Source organism: Anguilla rostrata, chromosome 7 (assembly GCF_018555375.3).
Source record: "Anguilla rostrata isolate EN2019 chromosome 7, ASM1855537v3, whole genome shotgun sequence".
NCBI lineage: Eukaryota > Metazoa > Chordata > Actinopteri > Anguilliformes > Anguillidae > Anguilla > Anguilla rostrata.
Window position 1 is genome coordinate 46,298,111 of NC_057939.1, and position 22,173 is coordinate 46,320,283.

The 22,173-nt window shown below is 48.1% G+C and overlaps 1 protein-coding gene across 5 annotated transcripts in view; it reads right to left on the bottom strand.

The window, feature by feature from the left end:
* Positions 1-1,411: 1,411 nt before the first annotated feature.
* LOC135259858 (SRSF protein kinase 2-like) overlaps positions 1,412-22,173 on the bottom strand; it is a 45,163-nt gene continuing 24,401 nt past the window's right edge. For 2 of the 5 annotated variants that reach the window (XM_064344708.1, XM_064344709.1), the window contains 15 exons: positions 17,706-17,857; positions 16,743-16,851; positions 15,521-15,608; positions 14,898-14,985; positions 14,208-14,314; positions 13,859-14,024; positions 13,334-13,359; positions 12,611-12,899; positions 11,087-11,845; positions 10,583-10,683; positions 9,147-9,254; positions 8,359-8,428; positions 6,739-6,831; positions 5,585-5,677; positions 1,412-3,922 (listed from right to left, as the gene is read on the bottom strand). In XM_064344708.1, coding sequence (XP_064200778.1) covers positions 3,738-3,922; positions 5,585-5,677; positions 6,739-6,831; positions 8,359-8,428; positions 9,147-9,254; positions 10,583-10,683; positions 11,087-11,845; positions 12,611-12,899; positions 13,334-13,359; positions 13,859-14,024; positions 14,208-14,314; positions 14,898-14,985; positions 15,521-15,608; positions 16,743-16,851; positions 17,706-17,857 — 2,434 coding nt within the window. In that variant the 3' untranslated portion in view covers positions 1,412-3,737. The other 3 variants (XM_064344710.1, XM_064344711.1, XM_064344712.1) reach the window with 3 other exon arrangements.

The following is a 22,173-nucleotide window of genomic DNA, read 5'->3' on the forward strand; positions in this document are numbered from 1 at the left end:
AACAAGGGCTTCCTCACTGGAGAGAGTCAGAGGGGGCGGAGCCAGGAGGGATTCAGCACAGCCAGCTTCATTTCCCTGCTTTTTTTTTGCTCAATTGATTTTCCATGCACACACACGCACGCACACACACACACACACGCACATACACACACACATCCACACACATATGCACACATGTATGTACACACACGTACACGACGTACAAGCACAGAATAGGAAGAACATGCTAAAAGTTAAAAAGGAATTCCCCAGGGAAGAATGTGCTAAAATTGCAAAAGCTCTATGGATTCTGACATAAATCATAAGATGCAATTTAAGTGCAGATCCAATCAAAGACAAGCTAAGCTTGCATGACATAATTGTGATTTAATCCTGTTGTCATCAAGTACTCCATAGCACAAACTGTATGAATAAATAACTTAAACAAAATGTTTCTTTATGATGTCATGATCTTGGGATTTGTGCATTTGTGAATGTACTGGGACAAGAAACTGAAATATCTACAGCTCATAGGATTACCTTTATAAACGTGGCACTGAATTAAAGCAGTGCATTCTGAACACTCTGTTTTTATCATTTCTCAAACTCGTCTTTTCATTTTAAATGAGTTTGCAGCTCCCTGTAGCTGTCCGGTCCTCATCCGGTAATGATTAAAAACGGGCACAACTTCTAAGAGCATCGAATACTTATTTTTTCTAGCCTGTAGGCTACGGCTAATAGACCGTCAGATCAATGCAGCTTATGTTACCGATATTTATGTATGCGTCCAGAAAAGCACTTGCTAAACTCAAAAATCACACAAATGCTTTAAACACATTATCAGCAATAGCCTACATCTTTTTCAGCAGACGAATATATCTAACTAGTGTCTGGTTGTACTATACACTGTCTCTCCCTGCTGGACGCCTGCTGCTATGTCATGCAATCGCCTCAAAAATTTGTCACAATATTCCATTCATTTCATAAAGTTTTATTTTTTAAAGAAATTAATTAAAACATGTTTAATTGTGACAAATTTTCAATAAATGACAATGTAATTAGCTGCGTCTTCTCATACAACTTCTTGTACAATAAATTACATAATTATTTCATTATTAAGCTGACACATCGTGCACCTCAAATTCGCCAAATCATGTTTTTCAACCGAACTATCGAAATAAACCGCAACGTAAATAACGCCTCATTTCAATAAGTGAATTAATTGCAGGAAACCCTTGTCGGTCGTCTCTTAGGTGGTAAAATCAAACACTGTGCGTTATGGAGAACAACTCATCAGCAGACTCTTTTATATGAGACTTCTAAAATTGATGTCACATTTATACACTCGCAAACATTTTCTTCTGGAGGCTTCTGCCGTGCAGAGAGACAGACACGTCAAAAAGTTCACAACAAAGCGAGGGAGGAGACTTGGTTCGATTTCATCAGCAATTTTATTAAATCTGTCGATGAAAAACAGACAATAAGAGACGCGATTCTGTCGATGTCAGGAAGAACAGTCGGCATGGAGGAAAGAACGGTACGGGACGTGTGAGGGTGGCGTTTTGTGCAGAAACTCATTTTCGTAATTAGTTATTGCGAAAGAAAAGAAAAAGAAAGAAAAGAGTGTGATCGATTTCATTACCAACACATAATGTATGTCCGAAAGGAGCAGCACTACTGTTGATGTAAGGGGGGTCCGACTAAAACATGACTAATGATAATAATAATTACAAAAAATTAAATAAAAATAACATCTCTAAGAGACAAACAACCACCTCAACGCGGACGAGATTCTGTCACTGTCACAACACCACAGAAATAATTTCCTTTTCTTTTTTCCTTTTTTCTTTAAATTAATTAAAGTTTATTTTAAAAATATTTCACCTTCTACTTATTTATTGCAAAAATAGGCAACTGGACAAATGGTAAATGCGAGAGGCGGAATGGGAGAGAAATTGGCACAGGGCGAACTGCAGGCATGTGCAGTACTGTTGCCAGCCACGGGGTGGCGCCGGAGGGATGTAGCGCCAGCTCTTCACGCCACCGGGCGTCCAATGAGATCTCGATGACAAAATGCGGGGCCTTTCTTCCTCTGAGCGACCACAACAAATCGGTCCGTCCCCCAGTCAGTTCTGCGTCACAGTATTATGTACAAAGTTTTATCCCTGAACAAATGTACAAAGTCAAGTGCAACCACCTCCATTTCAAAAAATCGCTTTTGGGAAAATTCGATAAGGAGCATGGGGATTATAGGCAGGGAGAGGAGCGGACTGGTTAGATCTGAAAACATGCTGCGTTAGGAGAGGCAGGGAGGGCGTATCGATTCATTTAGTATGTGAACTGGGTCAATTGTAGCGGCAAACAGTTGGGATGCAGGTAAGGGCGCATTGATCAGGGGGTTTAAATGTTTTCAAATCAATGGCATCGTTTCTGCTTCCCATTATGAAAAAGAAAATCAGAGAAAACAAACAAAATTAACAAACCTAACAAAACAAACTGGTGAAAAAACAAATGGAACACCTGTCCATCGCGCATTCCAATTGTCAGCCTGCCAGCCGTCTCCAGGGCTGCCTTTTACTATTTTACAACATAAAACTCTTCAGAGAAAAAGCAGTCATCTTTCCACTCTTCTCTGGTGCCCCCTGGTGTGTAGGAGGGCATCTTCCTCTCCCCTGGATTGAGGCATGCAGCTGAGTTTGGGGGAGGGAGGGGAGCGGGTGTTTGAAAAGTTCAGCAGCACTTTTGGGGCCCTCAGTATGGGGTTACAGAGTTCTGTGGAGGGTGGTACAGGGAGGTGAGAGAGGGGAGGGGAACGGCACTGTGTTTTCGGAAAAATTAGTGAAAAATTGTGTCAAAAGTATGGGATTTTACCCTCAAAAGGGGGGTGGGGGGTCAGACAGAGATCAGGAGCTACAGATCCAAACTTCAAATCCAGTTTGACGGTTCAGGGAACTCCGGAGAGAACTTTAGCCGGCGGCCCACTATGTCCTCTGAGCATGGTGCACCCTCTGCTGGACGGGAGGTCAAAGTGCAGATTGTACATCTGTGATTCTTCCCTGGCTGAAACTTTGCGGAAGACGACCCGCCATCGCAGCAAACAGTGATCAGCTTGCATGCAGCGTATCCTGCTTCCCAAAACCCAACCAACCCCCTTCCCCGCCAAATCCGACCATGCTAGGCTAATACACAAGCTACCTCTTTCCCTCCACCCCAGAGCATGCGTCTCTAGTCCCCAAAGTCCTGATCAGAGGGTGGGTAACTGGGGGCAGGGTGGGGATGGGAGTGGGCCTGGTCTGTGGGTTTGCGTTTGAGAACTCTGCATGGTCCCATTTGACCAAAAAAAAAAAAAAAGATTTCCACTCTCCCCCCCTCCCTCCCTCCTCATTCCAAAGGGCTTGTAGCCATAGCAACACTTTTGGACCCACCCCCATGACATGCAGAGGGAGGGGGAATGGGAGGGGGTGTGGCTGTCTTAAGGCTGTCTCCGCCTGGGACACACAGCTTCACTCGTCCCATGTGGGGACCAGGGACCTGCCTCCGTGTGTGTGCGTGTGTGCGTGTGTGTGTGCGTGTGTGCGTGCGTGTGTGTGCACATGCATGTGCGTGTGTATGAGTGGGGTCCAGTTCCCTTCCCCTCTACTCTCAAACCTCCCCGCCATTAAAACAACCCCTCCCACCCCCAACCCCCCCCCCTCCCTACACCCCAGTCCTTGTGAGGCGCAGCTGTTTCCGGAGGCCACCAGCAGGGGGCGGTGGCGCTATGAGCTGAGCCAGGGGTGGAGGAGGCAGTCAGCGGCCGAGGCCCTCTTCTCCGGCACCATTTCCAGCATGGGCAGGAGGAAGTGGGTGAAGTGTCCCGCGTCCTCGTGCACCCAGCCGTACTTCTCCACCAGCACGTCGAACAGAGACCAGGGCTTCAGCTTGGTGATGTGCCGCAGTTCGCCTGTAGGGGGCAGCAGAGAGGCCAAAGCTCAGAGACCACAGTGGTGTGAAAGCTGGAAACAGTCACGTCCAACATCTGAATCACATCCACTCAAACCACACACACTTAGCATGCACAAAGAGGGTCCACGGATGCTCGCAATTTTTGCCTCAGTTCAATTTTCTAAATCAGTCCTGCAATTGGAAAATAAAATAGCAAAATGGTCTCAAAGTATTGATAGGTTCATAAGCATGACCAGCAGTCGTTGCAAAAATGCAGTTTACAATACACACTCTCTATATGAGTTTGTGCGTTGATATCGTTAATGTCTGAGATCTGAACCGTATCTAAGCACGGTATGTACCTGAGCAGATGAGAACATTCCATCAGGTATGGAATGAGCCACTGGTGCTCAGTTAGATTCACTCATTACATTGCATTACATTACAGGCATTTAGCAGACGCTCTTATCCAGAGCGACTTACACAACTTTTTACATAGCACTTTACATTGTATCCATTTATACAGCTGGATATATACTGAAGCAATGCAGGTTAAGTACCTTGCTCAAGGGTACAACGGCAGTGTCCTTACCCGGGAATCGAACCTACGACCTTTCGGTTACAAGCGCAGTTCCTTACCCACTGTGCCACACTCCGTCCCCACTCATCAGTGTTGTGCTGAGTTTGTAGCTTTACTCAAGCAACCATTTTGGTCTTATTGTGGTTTGCGCATTTCATTTTTCACATTTGTCTCGCAGTTTGGAACTCCCAGTTACGCTCACGCCGCAGCGCTCGTTTCAGCCTCCGCTGGGGTTTCAGGAGCGCTGAAGACGAGGCTGCGCCCTCCTCCTGAACACGGCCCGGGCGATGCTAACGGCGGCTACGCTTGGGCCCTGAGGGGCTGCGGCTGCAGTCACTGGCAGCGGCGGCACTGATGAATCAGCAGTCTGAGCAGCCCAGCTGAACACTCCCTCTGCAGCTCCAGTGTTCAGTTAGGCAGTCAGTGTTCGGCTAGCTGTCAATGTTCAGTTAGCATTCAGTATTCAGCTTGCAGTGTTCAGTTAGCACTCAGTGTTCAGCTAGCCGTGTTCAGTTAGCATTCAGTGTTCAGCTAGCAGTCAATGTTCAGCTAGCTGTCAGTGTTCAGCTAGCAGTTAGTGTTCATTGTTCAGCTAGCAGTCAGCAGGACTGTAAGTAGGCCCTTTAAGTTCAACAACAGTCTCCTCTAAACAGACTCAGTCAGCCTAAGACCAGGAAGTCTATCTACTTCTATGGCGGAAAGCCCAATGTTTCACAATGTGAACGGATGATTATTATGTATCATTGTGCATTACTCAAACCATGCACTATGGTTCCAGGCTTGCAGAGGTTAGCTTACATTTAGTGCTCTGGCGCTTGATGTTGTACATACACTCGGTGGTCTGGGAATGTTTTTAACCAGGTCAGGCATTGTTTCTTGTGCAACTGGTGGATGCACTTACGTTCTCTTTCATTGGTAAGAGTGTCTGCTAAATGAATGTATTGTAGGCTAATTTTATGAGCGCAAATGTTTATATGTGATTGCTCGCATGTCAAGATGCTTCTCGTGTTTGACTGAAGGGAGAAGGGAGAACCAGGATAGTTCTGGTCCAGCCGTCGCACTTCCTCCTCCCCTCCAGCAGGGGGCGGCGCTGCCGTTTACCTGTCTTGGTGAAGAACTCGCGGCTGTACCTCCCAGCGGCGGCCACTTTGCGCGGCACCTTCCCCAGCAGCTCGATGATCATAGCGATGTGGTCTGAGCGGCGCGAGGCACGCCGGAGAAAAAAAACGACACCACGACACAACAGGACACGGACGCACACAGTCAGTCAGGCATGCGCACACACAGGCACCGGGGAACCGTGGGGGAAACGCTGCCACCCGGTGGCACAGGACAGAATTACAGCTATCCCACTGTCTTCAATGAGGACATTCTGTTTCTTAAGTGTTTCTTCAGCTACTTTTTCTTGCCAGGACCTTCTCATCTGCACGTTCCAGGTTTCAGTTTTCCGCCAATTATTAAGTCAGTCAGCGCTAATTACACCTTGGAACCTAATTAGCGTTGTTTTTGGTGAGGAATTTGGGCAGACAGCGGACGCCTGAGGCCTGAAAACGAGTGGAAAGCCGTACCGCTAAAAAAAAAGAAAAAAGAAACACACGGGGAATGAGGCATGTCCTGACACCCACGCCCAGTTCCCGATAAAGATCTTATTCAATCCTCCTTTTCTCTGGAAACGACTGTCCTCAGATCCACCTACGCAGACTGAGAGCCGGATTATCCACAGTCACTCAGACTTGAGTTCCACCCCAAAAACCATCTCTGACAGTGATTAAGCCCTGAGACAGCAGACCCGGGGGCACAAGGGGAAAATTTAACACCCCCCCCCCCGCCCCCTCCTTCTTCCACGCCCCCACTTATTTCAGCTCTGAGGATACGGGGGTACAAGAGGTAAAGGCAGCACATATTCTTTAATAACACCAGGGCGAGACGCTTAGAAGCTCGTGAGTCAGTCTAGCGCTGGCTGCTGATGTATATCTCAAATGTACTGTAAAAATGACATTTAACAGTAAAATAACATGGGTAACATATTTGGGAAACTGGCTGTTCGTCGAATCACGGTGACACAGGTTTGAATCCCTGCGTGTTGGCCCGAACTGGGTCGTGATTCCCGTGATATGGTACGGCTGTTCCCCCGTTTCAGTGGGTCCTGTCCTTTTCCATCTGTCTTTCTGTCTGTCTGTCTGTCTGTCTGTCCCTGTGTCCAGCCGGGCGTCCTTGCCCCACATTTCCACCAGCGCGTTTAAAAACAGCACTACCTCTGCGGTTGAAGAATTCCCGGGAATATTTTCCGGAGAGTGCAAAGTGTCTTGGGATACAGCCCAGGAGCTCAATGATGTGGGCTATGTGGTCTATGGAGGAGAGAGGGAGAGGCACGAGGGAGGGAGAGAGAGAGCGAGAGAGAGAGAGAGAGAGAGAGGGAGGGAGAGAGAGAGAGAGGGAGGATGGAGGGAAAGAAAGAGAGAGGGAAAAAGAAAGGGAAGGCAGGAGGGAAGAAAGAAGGAAAAGGGGAGCAAAAGTGAGAAAAGGAGAGAGGGAGGGAGGGAAGGAGAGAGAGAAAGAGCGCAGTGTTAGTCATTCCCACACCAGCGGAAGTGAGATAGAGAGAGAGAAGAGGTAAAGAAAGAAAATCATGCTCTGTCATAAAGCACAAGACCTCTTGACTTTAATCACACTTGTGTAAATATTATATCCATATTTTCTCTTAACTCTGTAGTATCAGCCTATGTATGTGAAGGGATATGTAACGCTGAAATTAAATACACATGCAAGAGTGCGTACCAAAATCCTGTCCCACCTCGCTGAATTAGTGCGATTGGATTTGTGTCAAAGCCTAAAAATAACCGAATAAAGAATGTTTTTTTTAATGAATGAACGCATCTGCTATCACAGAATGAAAGGGCAGCACATTCTCCATGTGGGTCTCTATAGTTACGGGTTTACCTGGGGATTATGGGGGTTAGTCAGGTGCAGCAGCGAGCAGGTGAGTCAGGGAGAGAGAGAAAGCGATGTGAATAGACGCAGATGAACTGGGATTCAGTAACAGAGCAGGTAATATGGGGTGAGAGAGAGAGAGGGAGAGAGGGAGAGAGACGAGAGCTTGCTGGGTGGTGAATGAAGGACAGAGTGAATGAATGAACTAATGAACGAGAGAAGGGACAGAGAGAGGGTGGATTTAGGGGAGAGCGAGTGAGTGAATGAGAGAGGAGAGGGTTGAAATTTAGAGAATGGGTGAATGAGAGGGAGACTGTGCATAGGGAGGATGGTGACAGACAGAGAGTGTGTATTTAAGGAATGGAATGATTGGGTCAGGAAAGGGGAGCGTGTTTCAGAGTTGGGGGGGGTGGGGGTCATATAGAGTGATGAGTATGAAAACGGAGAGTGTGAGAGCCAAGGCCCCATGAGAGACGTGACGCAGGGATGAGGTCAGAGGGCAAAGGTCGGGGAGCTGCAAATCGCAGTCCTCTCTCACTCCTTAGCGGCTCAGCTCGTGCTGACGGACTGTGCCTCTGCTATTGTTTTCGCAAGTGTTTCTGTGGGAAACGATCCAGTGGAGCTAACCTTGAAGCTCAAATTCAACTTCTAAAGATCAACGGTCCAAGTTCAAATGTAGAGTACAGACACAAAAACAAAAATCACAAAAACAAAAGCAGTTATTACACTATATATCTAAAATGTACGATATAATCAGTGAGTTCCGGTTTTAGATTAAAATTCAATTCAGCTGAACAACAACTAAACAAATATCAATGGAGTTTCTGAGCTCAAGTGCCCACTGCTAGCTGTTGTTCTCTTAAAGCCCACCAGGTGGTGTGAGTGAGTCAGTGTTTGCGCGACTGTGCCAGTTTGAGCGGTCACTGGGGGGTCTGGGGATTTACCTTCATCCCGGGAGTAGTCTTCTCCAGAGTGGGGCTCGAAGAGGTAGTCCCCTGTGGCCAACTCAAACGCCTGGAGGTGAGAGACAGAGAGCGAGGGGGGGGGGGGAGGTGAGAAGGAGAGAGACAGAGAGAAAGGGGGGAGAGAGAGATTAGTGCGTGGACATATGTGCATGCATGCAGAAGTGTGTACAGGTATGTGCGTGTGCGTGTATATTTGTGTGTGAATGGGATTGCGTATGTGTGTGCACATTTGAGTATGTGACTGCGAATGTGAATGTGAGTGTGTGCATGTGCGTGTGTATTTGTGTGTGTGAATGCAATTGTGTATGTGGGTGTGAGTGTGTATGTGTGTGTTTGTGTGGGCGATTTCACCACCCTGCTCTCAAACATCAGTGTGTTGGGTGCCTGGGGGAGAAGGGGGGGGGGGCAAACCTGTGTTCTCAACAAAATCACACCCACCATTTCACCAGGGACCGGCCCTTTCACAGTAAACCACTGCATTCTCCCATAATAACTTATTCTGGACACATCAGCATGCTATCTGTAACTCACAATAGCTGCATGACTCCTCTGTCAGCACAAAATATTTCCCAGAAATATAATTTAATATTATTCAGTGGAAAAAATACAATACACTGTCCCATCCCCCCAGAAAACTCTCAGTCTGTCACAAGAACAGCATTCTCCTGAGCGACCAGAACATTCTGCAGCATCCACTATGACCAGTTTGACTGACACAGGGACGGGCCAATGGCATGTCTCAGAGTCAGAGTGTGGCGGTTTCTCACCATGCAGGCAGTGCTCCAGATGTCAGCTGGCGTGCTGTAACCCGCCCCTATCAGGACCTCGATGGAGCGGTATTGTCGAGTCTGGATATCCTCCGTGAAATGCTTGTGCTGAGAGAGAGAGGGAGAGAGAGTGAGGGGGGAGACGGGGGGGGGGGGGGGAGAGAGTGAGAGGGAGGAAAGGAGGGAGGCAGGCAGAGAAAGGAAGAGAGAACAAAAATGAGAAAAAGAGAGCGATATGCTCTGCTTACAAAAGTACTGCTCCTGCATATTATAAAAATACTTCTTGATTCCTAAAATGCAACAGCAACATCTGACAACTCCAGTCACGAAAAATCCTATTTAAATTCTTGAATCGTTCAAAGTGGCAAAAAAACAAAATGAAGGGAGGAGGACAGGGAGAGAAAGAGACTACGGGGCTAGCACTGGAAGTACCCTAGCAGTGAATGCTGTGGATTGCATGTCCTTTGGCTAATTAGCTTAGCTGGAGAGTTTGTCAGACAATCGCACAGAGACTGGGGAAGTATTTAGTGTTGAGGGTACTTAAAACAATAATAAAAACATTACCATAGATTTAATCAAAATATAATCTAATTATAAATATGAATCCATTGCACAAACACATGCATGCACGTGTGCACACACACACACACACACACACACACGCACGCATTCACACATCCACCAACAAGCACAAACACATACAGGTGCACACCTACCCACCCACACACACACGTGCATATGCGCACACGTGCACACACACGCACGCTCAAATCTGATTCATATTTTGCACGACCTTTCAATGACTCAATCGGATTAGTGTTAAATTTCATTAGAAAATGTAATTGTTTGCCATTACCGCTGTAACCAAGTTCCCGTGAAATTGGAGGAAACATTTCTGAGACATTATTAGACGTGTGCTAGCAGCTCGGCAGTCAACACAGTGCTGTGCTACAACAGACACCGATGAGTTTTTGCGATTTGGTTTCACGTGCAAACTAGCCAGCTATCCCAGTTAAAAGAAATACCAGCACATTGACATTGCTGGAATTTATAGCAAAGTGACTTTCCACCTGCTGAAAAAAAGTGTGAGATTGGGGCAATAGAACAGTATTTTATTATGAGATTTGGCTTCACTGTGCCTTAGTATGTTTTAAGACAGACTGAAAAATATTGAAAAAAGGAAAACTTAAAAAAAAATATTTACACAGCTGTTCATGACTGTGGGATATATTATCACTTTCCAAAGCATCATTTCTTATATGGCACAATGAAAACACTGATAAGGATTTTTAACATCTGTAAGAATACTGATACTTTTAAAAAAATCCCTATTCTTCACTCCCCCACCCAGCACCCAGCACCCAGCATGCATTGCCCAGATCGGCGACCTCACTCTCCACCCAGCATGCATTGCCCAGATCGGCGACCTCACTCACCACCCAGCATGCATTGCCCAGATCGGCGATCTTCACTCTCAGGGTGTCGGCGTTGCGGGGGTCCAGGGGGTTCACCAGCAGGTCTGCTGCTCGAGCCTTTCCTGTGAGGGGGGGGGGGGGGTGGACAGTGTTACTCCCTTCAGCATCAGCAATGATTTTTTAAAAACCCTGTCTGTTTCTTTGCCTTTTAGATTTCCAACACATTTAGAAATATCTAATTGGCTTTATGTCAGTTTCATAACTCAAAGCAGCGAATAAAGTTGGTTCCAAAACTCAACAGATAAAAAACATAATTCTGGAGAGATTTTTTTTCTGCTGTCCCAGAGAATTACATGTATTTTTTTGCACATTTGTAGGTTTATGCACGATGATCGCTCACTTTAGTGAGTTTGAGGTGAGGTGGAATCTGTGATATTGTACCTGCAAGTGTACCGGGGCTCTAAGGCTACAGGTGCGACTGTGCAGAGACACAGGTGAGGCGGGGCCTGTGGGCGTGTCCCTCACCTTTGGGCGTGTCCCCCGTGCTGGAGGAGGACACGGTGCGGCTGCGGTCGGAGGCGGGGCTGTACGCGGGCGGGACCCTGGGGACGGGGGCGCAGGGGTTGCCGGGCGAGGGGTCGAGAGGCAGCTCCGGGTACCGGGGAGAGGTGCCCCGGTGGCGCCCCCCGTTGGTCAGGACGGGCGTCTCGCCGTTGAAGAGCTCGCAGGAGGAGCTGACGGAGCCGTCCCTGTCCGTGGTGCTGATCTCCGACTCCACCAGGGGGCAGAGCATGGTCCCTCTCAGGCCCCTCTCCTCCGCCCCCTGCACCACGTGCCCGTTCGTTTTAGAGCTGTCCTTGCGGCTCGGGGTGGAAGAGTTCACCAGCTGTTCACCCCCTTCCTCACCATTCTGCTCCTTCTCACCATCCTCACCTCTGCCGTTCCTTTTCTCCTCTCTCTCCTCTGTTTTTGTCTCCTCCTCTTTTAACACCTCCTGCTTTGGCTCTTTTGTCTCCTCCTTCACCACTGTGGGTTCCTGGTCTTCATCATCATCATCGTCGTCATCATCATCATCCTCCTCCTCCTCCTCCTCCTCGTCCTCCTCAGTGTCTTCCTCCTGCTCCACCCCTTCCTCTTTCGCCTCCTGGCCCACCTGCTCTCCCTCCGCCCCACCCCCATCCCCTGCTGGGGTCGAGGCCTCTGTCTCTGTTTTTGGGTTCCCATCCTGCTGTGGGGTTTCTGTAGAGGAGGACACCTGTACATCCTGCTGCTGTGTGTCTGCACCTACACACACACACACACACACACACACACACACAGAAACACATTCACACGATGAACCATCAACGAAAAAAAACGAAACAATTTGCATTTAAGTCAAATATGAAAGGAAAAACGTGTCAAACCGAGTCAAACGTGTGGCCCGAGCTGCATGTACGGCCTTCTGGAAGACTCGAATCCACTCAATCAATTCAACTCAAGGAGCTTTATTGGCATGAAAAGACCTGCAAACCACCAATTGCAATTCACACACTCAAATGAGCACATACAACACATAGCCACACATGCCAAACACACACACACTATGCACACACACACCACACAGCACACACACACTCCACAATGCACACACACACTCACACATGCACACACCACACCACACAATGCACACACACACTACCAGCCACACACACACACACATGCACACACACACACACACACGCACACACACACTCACACACAGCACACACACACACTCACACATATGCACACACACACACACACACATATGCACACACACACTCACACACGGCACACACACACTCGCACATATGCACACACACACTCACACACGGCACACACACACACACACAGCACACACACACACTCACACACCACACACACACACACACACACACACTCACACACACTCACACACGGCACACACACACTCACACACGGCACACACACACTCACACACACACATGCACGCACACACTCACACACACACGTAATTCATCTATTGTCGTTGTTCTGTGAAACACTCACACGTGTGGTTCGTGAGTCTAGCCGGACACCTGTCTGTCTCCCCTTCCCCGTGCTCCCCCTCTCCCTCCTCGTCCTCGTACTCTTCCTCGTCCTCCTCGTCCTCCTCGTTGTCGTCGTCGCTCTCGGCCTGGGCCACGCCCGGGCAGGGCGGGGAGCTGTGGGTGGGGCTCTGCTGCTCCGCCTCTCGCTCCAGGGCCTCGATCTCCTGCATCCGCCTCTCCAGGAGCTCCGCCTGCCGCTTCTGCTTCTTCCTCAGTTTCTTCTTCTTGTTTTTGGAGATCTTCCCCACCTGGGAGCAGCGGACAGACGGGCGGACAGACGGGCGGACAGTTAGGCGTCACACGGAAATGCTTCATCATTTGTATTTCTGCATGTTCTCCTGGTAAAACGGTTGCAGTATTTCATTCATAGATAGGATAGGTCAGGTTTGGTGAAAAGAGCGTTTCCGGAGCGATGTGGGTGGCTGCGCTCGAAATGCGATTGAAAAATAAACTGAATAAAGCTGCTGAATAAAAGCTTTGCTGAGAAAAAGAGTTGCTGACTGAAGAGGACATTCATAGCACAGACCAAGAGAGCATGATGCGATTGGGGGGTGGAGTCTGCAGAGAGCAACCCGCAACCCTTGAGTGTTCTTTTATACGTGTATACGTGTATGTGCGCATACGCGAGTGGGGGCATGTGCGCTGAGAGAGAGAATTACAGAGCAACGAGACCACGACTCACCGGCTTGAGCTGAGGTGCTGTGCTGACTGGAAGAGAGAGAGAGAGAAAGAGAGGGAGAGAGGGAGGAGAGAGGGAGATTCATCATCACCATGAATGCAAAAATAACAGCTCTACATTAGTGTCCTGGATCCACAGTAATCCTCCTTTCCCGTGCGTTTCCTAAGAGTTTAAAAGCGGCTGACAGCGCCTCCCGTTTCTCTGTACAGGGCCCTACAACCTCAGGATCAGAGGTGGAAAGTCCAGGGGTCAGGAAGTAAAACTCCCGCCTCGTGTTTCTTCCACCCATGAACTGAGCTAGCTGATTTCACTTAATTAGTTCTACCTCCCGGCTGAAGAACTGTAGCAAATCCAGGTGGTTGGAACAAAATTCTGGGCTGGAGTTTTACTTTCCGAACCTGGATTTTCCACCTCTGCTCAGGATTGACAGGGCCCAGACAGACGTGCTCATCTCACGACTGTACCCCTGCTGGGCCCCGTTTGGCTGTGGAGCGGGGGGTGATAGAGGGGGGCCAAAGCGGGGGGTACCTGCGGATCCGGACGGAGGCGGGGCCCCAGCTTTCTGCCACTCGGTGGCCTCCACGGCCATCCGGCGCACGAAGGCGTCGTCCACGCACATGAGGATGTTCTCCGGCTTGATGTCCGTGTGGATGATCTTGCACTTGCTGTGCAGGTAGTCCAGCCCCTGCAGAACCTGCCGGAAGGGACGGAGCCTCAGACGCGGCGTCGATCGTACAAAGAAATACAGCAGCCGCCGTTTCAGAAACCCACACCAGCCAGAGGACTCGAGACCACCTTAGAAACCGTACTAGAGACCACGTCAGTAACCAGAAATGAAACCAGATCCAAAACTGAATCAGACACGTGTGTGCGTTACCTGTCGAATGATGCTCTTCACGCATGGAAGAGGCAGGCCCTGGTAGTTGGACTTGATGATCCATTTGAGTAGATGGTGCCCCAGGACTTCAAAGACCATGCACACATCTAACCGCAGAGGTCAAGGGCCACAGACAGTCCCAACACTCACTCGCTGATGAGGTCATATCCTCTTTGTGTCTGGAGACAGCATACTGGCGTGCTGCACTTTTTGTACGTCACTTTGGATAAAAGCGTCTGCTAAATAAATGTAATGTAATGTTAACAGAACCCATATACTGTAGAACCAGACGTAAAACTCGTAATGTATAGTGCTTTCAGCCAGTCTGAGTCTTACCACAGATTCTACTCAATGCACTAATCTGCTTCCAGTAAAACATGGACTGGCTCAGACCACTATGTAATATGAATGTTGTAGGGTTCCATCTCTCCACAAAAACAACACTTGTCACACTCTGTCAGCTGGCAGTGCCGTACAGTGGTTAGGGATCTGGGTTTATAGCTCAAAGGTTGCAGGTTCAATTCCCAGATGGGACACTGCCATTGTCCAGCCAATCTAAACTGATTTTCTTCAGTAAAACTGCCAGCTGTATAAATGGATCATACGTAACATGTACACAGTGCAATAAGAGCATCGGCTAAAGGCCTAACTGCAATTTTTTCTTGGACTCATTTTATTTAAGAAGGATACGGATGCCGTTAACCCCCGAGATCTTGAAGTCGTCTATCAGCTGGACCACCATGTCCTTATTGGGGTCAGCGGGGTCGCTCTCCCGAACCTGGGGACACAGAGCGGTGCAGAGGGTCATTTTAAACTCCACGTCTTATGTGCTCTGGTTGAGCTTCCGTGATGCTATTCAGTGGTTCTGCCAATAGAGCAACAATGAAGAGCTTCCATGACACTGATTCATTGGTTCTGAATAGATTAACACTGAACAGAGCTGAATTAAATATCGAGACTGAAAAAGAGAGAGACACACAGAGAGAGAAAAGGAAGAAGAGAGGGAGATAGAAAGAGAGACAGAAGGAAGTAGGGAGAGAGAAAAAGCAAGAGAGGGACAGGGAGAGAGAGAAGGAAGAGAAAAGAAAAGAGAAAGTAGGAGAAACAGAAGTAGGGAGGGAGAAAAAGAGAAAGAGGGACAGGGAGAGAGAAGGAAGAGGAAAGAGAATAGAAAGCTGGAGAGACAGAAGTAGGGAGAGAGAAAAAGAGAAAGAGGGACAGAGAGAGCGAGAGAAGGAAGAGGAGAGAGAAAAGAGGAGAGAAAGAGAGAGATTTGATGTAAAACATAGATCCACAGGGACCGAGTCACTCACGCATCGCAGCAGTTTGATCTCGTCCAGCGCTGTCTCAGTGTAGTGCTGTGCGCTCTTCACCACCTTCATCGCCACAAAGCGCTTCCCCCTGGAACAGCACAGGGATACAGCACTGTGATACAGCACTCAAACAGCACTGTGATACAGCACTCAAACAGCACTGTGATACAGCTCTCAAACAGCACTGTGATACAGCACTCAAACAGCACTGTGATACAGCACTCAAACAGCACTGTGATACAGCACTCAAACAGCACTGTGATACAGCTCTCAAACAGCACTGTGATACAGCTTTCAAACAGCACTGTGATACAGCACTCAAACAGCACTGTGATACAGCACTCAAACTGCACTGTGATACAGCTCCAAAACAGCACTGTGATACAGCTTTCAAACAGCACTGTGATACAGCTTCAAAACAGCACTGTGATACAGCACTCAAACAGCACTGGATAGCATCAACGCACTGGATACGTCAAACAGCACTGTGTTACAGCATCTCAAACAGCACTGTGATACAGCACTCAACAGCATGGAACAGCTTCAAAGCACTGTGATACAGCACTCAAACAGCACTGTGATACAGCACTCAAACAGCACTGTGATAGCCCAAACGCACGATAAGTTCAAACTGCAGTGATACAGCACTCAAACAGCACTGTGATACAGCACTCAAACTGCACTGTGATACAGCTCCAAAACAGCACTGTGATACAGCTTTCAAACTGCAGTGATACAGCTCTCAAACAGCACTGCGATACAGCTCCAAAACAGCACTGTGATACAGCTTTCAAACTGCACTGTGACACAGCATTCAAACTGCAGTGATACAGCTCTCAAATAGCACTGCGATACAGCTCCAAAACAGCACTGTGACACAGCATTCAAACTCCAGTGATACAGCTCTCAAACAGCACTGCGATACAGCTCCAAAACAGCACTGTGATACAGCATTCAAACTGCAGTGATACAGCTCTCAAACAGCACTGTGATACAGCTCTCAAATAGCACTGTGATACAGACCCGTTTGTTCATCAATCTTATGGTGCTATGAGCCTGACTAGGCTACTCATAATCTAACAGCCCTATAAGCCTAACTAGACTGCTTATAACCTAACAGCACTATAACCCTGACTAGGCTACTCATAACCCAAGAGCCCTAGTAATGGCAGATTTGACGGAGCTGAAGTACAGGAGATGTCAGCGGGGCATGTCGACTCACTGGATGTCCCAGCACAACCAAACGGTGGAGAAATGGCCCCACCCCAGCTTCCGGATCACATGGTATCTCCCGTTGAACAGGTCCCCGATCTTCACCGGGTGGTATCCTCCTACAGGGGGGCATGGAGCGGTTGGGGAGGGAGAGAAAACACATCACTTTTACCACACAGGGATTCTTGGGAGAAGCTGTTTTAGCACCCTGCACCAGTAATGGGTGTCAGATAAAGGGCTAAAATTCTATTCTTAAAGTGGGGACCCAGCACCAAATGGCAGACATTTTGGGAAACTCTAAGTTAGCGGACAATTTAGGCGTTCAAGAAAAACAAAAATCCACACCACTTCAAAGATAACGTTATGTAAACACATTTAAGCATTAGTGATTCCGTACAACGACCGTTTCTGGAAAAGGTCTACAGTTCTGAGACAGACCTTGGATGGTTTCTGTACAAGAGCAGGGATTCTGTCACAGAGACCTAATAAACTCAGGAAAAAAATTTACATTTGGCACAGAGCTTAACCTTCAGCTGTCTGAGCCAGCTAATAAACCTTCAGACCACAGACACCGCTGCTAAAGTGAATTAGGGTGAGGGTGAGGATAAGAGAGATGGAGGGAGAGAGGCAGAATGGGGGAGGAAGAGAAGGAGTGAGAAGAGAGGACGAGATGTTGTATCTAATGTTACACTATCTTAATTTCATGCCAATAAAGTATACTGAATTGAATTGATTGGATGGGTGGAGGGAGGGAGAGGAGGAAGAGTGAGGGGGAGGAGTAGAGAAGGAGGGAAAGCATAAGAGAGGGAGAGAAGAAGTTAGTTCCAACTGGAGCATGTAACGACAGAAGCTTTACGTTTCAGAGGATCAGAGCAAAGCTCAGCGCAGAGAGAGGGAGAGAGAAAGAGAAGGAAGGGAAGAAAGAGAGTGCAAAAGAGAGGGAGAGAAGAAGAGAGAGACAGTGACCTCTGACCTTTGCAGTAATCGGCGGGGTCCTCCTGTTCCTCATCGTCGGACCCCAGGATCTCCTCCTCTCGCTCGGCCGGGGGTGCGGGCTCAGGGGCGGGGGGCGGGGGTGGGGGAGGAGGGGGCGTCGCCAACGGGGCTTTCTGCTGCGTCTCAGGCCTGAGAGAGAGATCATCATCATCATCATCACTATTATATTATCATTAATATTATTACTCGGGCAATACTGTACCTATGTGTGATCATGACAATAAAGCACATTGAAATTCAGTGTGTCAGTGAGTCAGAGAGACAGAGAGAGAGAGAGAGAGAGAGAAAGTCAGCATACCAAGAAGCATACTGGCCACGCCCACTATCTCCCAAGTGACCAGACCCCCTCGGACTCCACCTCCAGGGCACGACCAATAGCAGCCTCCTTTAATCTAGCGAAGGGCATCCGAGTCAGAGCGGATCTGTCCCTCTAATGGTACGGGGGTGTCGCCTCCCCTTATCTGCGCTGATACACTTACGATACGCACTCACACTCCGATGGGAGACGATAACGGAGGCTTTTTATGTTCCTCTACAAAGAAAAGGGGACGCAGACACTCTGAAAATGCACACGCACGCACACACACACACACACTCTCTCACACTCACACACACACATGCGCGCACAAACGCCGCGCACATGCGCAACTGGAACCTCCCAGCATGTTACCATGGAAACTGCGGAGCAGGGCAACAAGGAGTTAATCGCACAGATATGACTGCACAGCCGTACGGGATTATATGACTCACACACACACACGCACACAAGCATGCATGCATTCAAGCATACATGCATACACACACACACACAAACACACACAAGGTACATTGGAAAAATGTGATACCACAAGCAATCGCGTACCAGAAGTCTTACAGACATGCGCACTGTCTTTTGTATTACGTGCGACACATGCTGAATCAGCTACCTCCACTGTGTCAAATACACACATGCACACACTGTCTTTCTCTCTCTCTCACACACACAGACACACACATGCACACACACACACACATTCAAAAATACACACAAATCTGTCTGTGCACACATATCTATCGCTGTTAATCAGAGTGAATGTGTGTGTGTGTGTATGTGAGAGATAAAGAGAGTATGTACGTGAGAGTGTGAGCGTTTTTGTGTGCGCTCTCTGCAGTGCTAGCCCACACCATGCTAGCAGAGACAGGGGAGACGGTGAAACTCCATCAGAATACAGAATCGTTTCAACTGAAACCAGGAGAGCGACAACTCCCGCGTTCCACTCACTGAAAAACAAACCAGCCTCTGAACAAACCGGCACTTCCATGGAGAAAGACGAAGGAGAAAAGCCTTGTTTCTCATTGGTTCGTCTTCATTTAAAAATCATATCTGATGGGCTCCATCTCATTTGGAGAGTATTTTTAACCTTTCACATTCAGGACTTCAATGCACTAATAACCATAGGTTCCCCAGTCCGATAGCACTGCCGACCCGACATGGCATTAAATTCATTTCAATATTATTTGCACGTTGCCTTTTTACATAGACACTATCAAGGGTACACTTTAGAGAAAAACAAGAAATAAAAAATCAGCAGGTAAGGGAAAGACAATGCAATATAAGAAGTGTGTATGTTTTATAGCACTTCTCTTATGCGACATAGATTCATTTTCATCGAAAGTGAAGATGAAATATTTTTTTTTTAAATGACGGGTAAAAAGGGGGGAGGAAGACTCTTCACACCTTGAACAGGCATTCAGAGAGTGAACGTTACATTCCCCCAACTGACCCAGCCCAAACACGCACACACACACACAGCTATACACACACACACGCACGCACCCCACACACACACACTTATATACACACATTCACACACACACACACCTTTTAGACACACACACACACACACACACACACACACCTATATACACACATACACACACCTAGACACACACACACATTCACACACACACAAACACACACTCAGTATGTTTGCAAGCCCGGTTTCCATGTCCACAGAGAAAAGGCAGAAACAGCAAGCTATTACATGTGTGTGCGTGTGTGTGTGTGTGTGTGAGAGAGAGAGAGAGTGAGCGAGAGTTTGTGTCGGGTTAGGTTAGCAGTGTGTGTGTGTGTGTGTGTGTGTGTGTGCGCGACAGAGAGAGAGAGTGAGCGAGAGTTTGTGTCAGGTTAGGTTAGCAGTATGTGTGTGTGTGTGTGTGTGTGTGTGCGTGACATTCAGTACAGACAATCTGCACCTCTCCCTGCTCTCTCTCTCTCTGTAGTACTGCCAGCTCTGTGTCTCCACCCTGCTCATCTTGGCTAGGGGTGGGGGAGGTACAGGAGACGAACAAAGCCACACCCTGCTCTGCCCCACCCACAGCCGGGGGCACCGAGCCACACCTTCACACAAAAAACATCCTTAAGAACAGAGAACACTGCTAAACCCAGCCAGACAGGGCCCGCTACCCCAAAACCCAGCCAGACAGTTCCCCGTCACCCCAAAACCCAGCCAGACAGGGCCTCACCACCCCAAAACCCAGCCAGACGGGGCCCAGCCACCCCAAAACCCAGCCAGACAAGGCCCAGCCACCCCAAAACCCAGCCAGACAGGGCCCAGCCACCCCAAAACCCAGCCAGACAGAGCCTCACCACCCCAAAACCCAGCCAGACAGAGCCCCACCACCCTAAAACCCAGCCAGATAGAGCCCCACCACCCTAAAACCCAGCCAGACAGAGCCCTGACATTCTTTCCACACAGACAAGGAAAAAGAGTGAAATTAGGTCAAATAAAAACACCACAGTCTTTATTTGCATGATAGACGAGTGTGAGGGGTGGGGCCAGGGGAACAAAGACTCAGTACAAGACATAAGAGCCTTTAAAGAGACAGATCTGCCGTCACATGACGGAAGAATTTTGCCCTGGATGCTGGTGAAAAAAGAACGTTTACTTTTAAAACCCATCAGTTTCACCAGCAGGAATCTTACTGGTGGATAAAGTCTGAGGGGTTAAAGCGTCTCTAGTGCTTATTGGACTCAGGTCTGCCGTGCGCACTCTCATAGGTCATCGTGGGTGTGCAGTCAGTGGGTGCCGGCGTTCAGGCGGGGGCGGGGGGGCGAAACGGCGCGCAACACCGGGGCGCGCCGTTTCGGCATTTCTGCCCCCTTTCTCCCCCCGTCAGCAGCTTTTCGACGGCGGCGTGCGCAAATGTGACGCCGTTAGCTAGCACAGGCACCCCGGCGAGCCAATAAACACAGCGCCGCTGCGCGCTCCTTTTCGCATTACGCAGCAAAAAACGAGGGGGGGGGGGGAGGCCCTCTGAATGATTTATTTAAAAGGTTATGGTTTAAAAAATAATTATAAATTCAAACAGCAGCTTTCCTTCAAGGCGTAAAAGTAAATCTGGGCGTGACGGGACGGAGGACAGGTGATGGAGCTAAAGGCCAGGGGAGACAGAGATAATTATTGTTATTTTATGACAAACGCACGGTCGGAAAAACTTAAATAGGAATCGAGAAAATGTGAAAACGAGAGGAAGGGAAAGACAGAGGGGGACGAAGGGAGAGAAACGGAGAGAGAGAAAGGGAGGGAGAGTGAGAGAAGGGGAACCGCTGCTGCTGGGGTTGCTGGTTTTGTAAGTGATTTCACAGCCGGGGTGCGATGAACATGGGCTCTTCCTGTTTCAAAGCTCCGCTTCAGCAGGTAAAGGTGCTGATTATGTGCGGTATCCTGCCAGGTGTGTGTGAGAGGGAGAGTGTGTGTGTGTGTGAGAGAGAGTGTGTGTGTGTGCGTATGTGGGGTGCATGTATGTAGCTGTGTGATTGTGTATGTGGGTGTGCATATATGTGAACATGGATGTGTGATTTTGTATGCAGATGTACACGTATGTGTACATGGCTGTGTGATTGTGTATGGAGTTGTAATATAATACCAATAAATAAGAAAGGGGACCGTACTGATCCTGGAAACTGCAGACCTGTCAGTTTAACTTGCATCACAAGTAAAATACTGGAATGTATCATTAGAGACAGGTTAGAAGTGTTTCTGGAAAATAACAACATCCTAAGGGATAGCTAGCATAGTTTTCACAAGGGAAGGTCATGCCTGACAAACCTTTTGGTATTCTTTGAAGAAGCTACCAAGTGGTTTGACTACAGCAAGGCTTATGATATTACATACTTAGATTTTCAAAAAGCATTTGATAAGGTACCACATGAGAGACTTATAAGCAAAATGACAACAGTAATACAGGAAGTATTCTGAAGTGGATTTTGAACTGGCTACAAGGTAGAACACAGGAGGGATATTATCTTACCAGGGAACTACAGGAAGGTTCAAAGAAGGGCAACCAAATTGATCCCTGAAATAAAAGATAAAAGCTATAAGGAAAGACTTAAAACGCTTAATCTCTTCAAGCTTAGTAAAAGGAGAACTAGGGGTGATTTGATAGAGGCTTTTAAATTCATA